The 3,615-nt window shown below is 47.4% G+C and overlaps 2 protein-coding genes across 2 annotated transcripts; one reads left to right on the top strand and one right to left on the bottom strand.

The window, feature by feature from the left end:
* Window positions 1–198: 198 nt before the first annotated feature.
* On the top strand, window positions 199–1,312 carry PCYB_073560 (hypothetical protein; the record flags this gene model as incomplete). The annotated part of the gene is made up of 4 exons (XM_004221753.1): window positions 199–276; window positions 596–699; window positions 953–1,026; window positions 1,257–1,312. The coding sequence occupies 4 exons, from the start codon at window positions 199–201 to the stop codon at window positions 1,310–1,312; spliced, it is 312 nt and encodes a 103-aa protein (XP_004221801.1).
* Window positions 1,313–1,918: 606 nt separating this feature from the next.
* Window positions 1,919–3,112, bottom strand: PCYB_073570 (hypothetical protein; the record flags this gene model as incomplete). Its single annotated transcript, XM_004221754.1, has 1 exon — window positions 1,919–3,112. A coding segment is annotated over one exon (1,194 nt), but the record flags the coding sequence as incomplete, so codon positions are not given.
* Between the last annotated feature and the right edge of the window lie 503 nt (window positions 3,113–3,615).

The raw sequence follows: 3,615 nt of genomic DNA on the forward strand, positions 1-3,615 counted from the left end.
ATAATAAAAGAAAAAAAAAGGAAAAAAATAAGTTAACAGTTAACGGTTAACGGTTAACGGCTAACGGTTAACGGCTAACGGCTAACGGTTAACGGCTAACGGTTAACGGCTAACGGCTAACGGTTAACGGCTGACGACTGACGGCTGATGACTGACGGCTAACAGGTAGCGAAGCATATAAGGCACACAAGCGACACAATGACGGCCCCGCACTACCTAAACCCCAAACTGATGAAGAACTACGATGAGCTGACCTCGCACAACCCCCATTCTAGCGTAATTCTTCACAGAAGGATGCACACAGCGTAGCGTCCACGTGTTCGGCCGCGTGCACATGGCAGCAGACGTGGAGTGACTCCTGACGCGTGTGCCTGATGGCAAAGTGCCGATTGCAAAGTACCGATTGCAAAGTACCGATTGCAAAGTGCCGATTGCAAAGTGCCGATTGCAAAGTGCCGATTGCAAAGTGCCGATTGCAAAGTGCCGATTGCAAAGTGCCGATTGCAAATGTTGTGCGTGAGTTCAGCTCCCCCCCTTGGTTAACTACATATGACATATATGCTTCTCTCTCTGCCTACTCCTTCTGGCTTAACAGGATCCCCGTTTTTTGCAGATGAATCAGTTTAACCATTGCGCCTACAGATACACCATGTTTTGTCGGTGTGCACGTGAACTGGGGGAGGACAACCCTCGATGCAAGTGAGTCTCTCTCTCCGGACATGTCTCCAAAAAGTTGCAATTACGCATGTCGAGGGGGCAATTCTTAAACGTACTTCATCAGTTTGGCGCGACGTGAGGGGTGCATTGGTGAAGAAGGATAAATGTCTCCCCTTTTTATGTCACTTCCCCCTTTTGATTGCGCTTCCCCCTTTTTATGTCGCTTCCCCCGTTTTATGCCGCTTCCCCCCTTTGCTCATTCTTCCCCTTTCTTTCCGTTTTCCCCTCTCCCCAGATTCCAGTATTACAGAGCCCAAATTGCCTGCACAGCGGAGCAGCTGGAGGATTGGGATGACCACAGACAGAAAGGTAGGAGTTTCCCATTTGGGAAAAAGAGACCACTTCGGATGCGAAGCACGTTGCATCCATTTCGTTTTTTTATTTTATTTTTTTTTTCCAAGCGGGGGCCACCCTAGACACTCCAACCATGTGTGTCTTCTCCCCGTATTGTGCACAGACGCATGCGTACAAATGCGCATTAAAAACTCTGCGTATTTCTACACCCCCTGATTTGTGTATTTTTTTACCCCTTTTTGCAGGAACATGCGTCATGGATGTGCTGCCTGACCGGCTTACCGCTCACCTGAGGCAGTGATGCGCTGCGGAGAGGAGACATTGCCGCGATGCTGTTACGATGTTTCCGCGACGTTTCCGCGATTTTTCCGCGATGTTGTTACGATGTTGCCACGACGTTTCCGCGATATTGCCTCTATGCTGCCGATTCGGTGCTGCTATCTTTGCAAAATGAATGAGGAAGTTATTTTAATTGTTGACAAGGAGGGTGTTTTTTTTTTTTTTTTTTTTTTTTTTCCAGTTTATTCCGCTATGCAGAGTGGCGGAGCGTGAGGGTATGTTACTCCTTAGAGGCTTCCTTGGATGTCTGCCCGAGTGACCATCTCAAGTGGCCATTTGTGGTGCTGCCGGACGCCACGCCTTCCCCTATTTTTGGTAAAAAAAAAAAAAAAAAAACGCTTCACGGCTGTCTTTAATCCAAAAACTCGAAGAAGCAGGCCCCCCCCCCCAAAAAATGTACATTAAAAATTTTGCACAAGTGGGGTGACGAACCTTTCTCGTTTCGGCGGAGCTACTCTGAGGGTTAAGAAACCGTATACGATAAGGAGGGTACCCGACAGTACTAAAAACACCACCCCTCCTGCAGTAGCAAAAATGCCGGTCTTTCCCCTTTGCCCCGCTTGTCGAACTAAAAATTTTCGTTCACGAGAACATGCGGCTTGCTAAAGAGCTCTATGGATTCCTTTATCTCTTTGAGTTTTTTCCCCAATTCGATTTTCTTGGATTTGTCTTTGTTTCTCTTATATTCCTCTGTTGCCTCCGTTAGTTGTGAATGTAGCTCCTTTAGGACATAGTTCCGTTCGTCGTGCTTCAGGACTCTGTACCCTTGGGGCACATCCGTGGTCTCGTCCACAATGTCCTTTTTTTTCTTCAACATATAGGTGGGTAGCTTGCCAAAGTTCTTGTGTAGATTGTTCCGCTTCTCCTTGTCGCTACTCCGTAATTCGCTCCCCCGTTTTGAGAGCTTCCCTATGATGCTGCTTTCACGTTTAGCAGGTTCGTTTACGGGGTCTGTTTCTGCGGCTGCATCTTCGCGCTTCTCATTTTGGCATTTGCGGGACGCCCCCAGATGCTGCGCTTCTTCCTCCTCGTACTCTGCTGCGTCTTCCTCGTACTCCGCTTCCTCCTCCTCGTATTCTACTTCTTCCTCCTCGTATTCTACTTCTTCCTCCTCGTATTCTGCTTCTTCCTCCTCGTACTCTGCTTCCTCCCCCTCGTACTCTGCTTCTTCCTCCTCGTACTCTGCTTCTTCCTCCTCGTACTCTGCTTCTTCCTCCTCGTTCTCTACTTCTTCCCCCTCGTACTCTACTTCCTCCCCCTCATACTCTGCTTCCTCCCCCTCATACTCTGCTTCCTCCCCCTCATACTCTGCTTCATCCCCCTCCGTGACGACCCGCTTTGGCTGCGTTGCCTTGCTTACGCCCAGAGGACACTCTCCAGCTTTCTGCAAATTTTTAGCCACCTTAGAAGCCACATTTTCAAACCTCTTCATTTTGAATGGCTTTTTATTCTTTGCTTCTTCCTTCTCCTCCAGGACCTTCTTTTGTAAACACACCTTCTCCTGTATCTTCATGAGATTCTCCTTCATGTAATTTTTGTCCTCCTTGGTTCTAATGTGAGGGAATGCTTTATTGATGTCTTTCATTTTTTTTACAAAGCTGCTCGATGACAGCTGGTTCTGCGCGTTTATTTTTCTCTGTGCATTATTTTGTGTGCTAATCGCTTTGGTAGCCTTGTATAGCTCTCTTTCCTCCTTTAGTTTTTTCCTGTGCTTTTTGGCTAGCACTTTTCGGACGTTTTCGCTCAGATTTTCGTTTTTGCTCTGCCGTGGGGTAGCGATGTGGTTACGCGATGTGGTTACGCGATGTGGTTACGCGGTGGTTAGTTACGCGGTGGTTTGTCTACGCGATGGTTTTTCTACGCGATGGTTTGTCTACGCGATGGTTCATGCTTAGGGTTAAAGTCGGCAGGATTATAGATGCACAGATTGGAGGTAGACTTACCCCCCCCCGGGGGACATGTGCCTACCCCCATCCCCATGCCGCTGATCTTCGCAACAAGTCGTAGAAGCAAGTTACGTCACGCATTGGTACAATCGGCGGACAGAAACAATGCTCATACTTACTTGGTTCATCATGGGGACTATGAAAATTTTAAAATGAGAAATGCGGAAGTGGTGTGCATGTGTAGGGGTCTCTTCAATCCATTTAGTTTCCTCAAATGAGAAGTAGACGTTCAGCTTACCTTTGTGTTGTTTTGTACGTTTTGTTAGCAGGAATGGTAGAAAAAAGAGAAAAAAGGTGTGAGGAGAAAGGAGTTTTTTTT

Source organism: Plasmodium cynomolgi, chromosome 7 (genome assembly GCF_000321355.1).
Source record: "Plasmodium cynomolgi strain B DNA, chromosome 7, whole genome shotgun sequence".
Classification (NCBI taxonomy): domain Eukaryota; phylum Apicomplexa; class Aconoidasida; order Haemosporida; family Plasmodiidae; genus Plasmodium; species Plasmodium cynomolgi.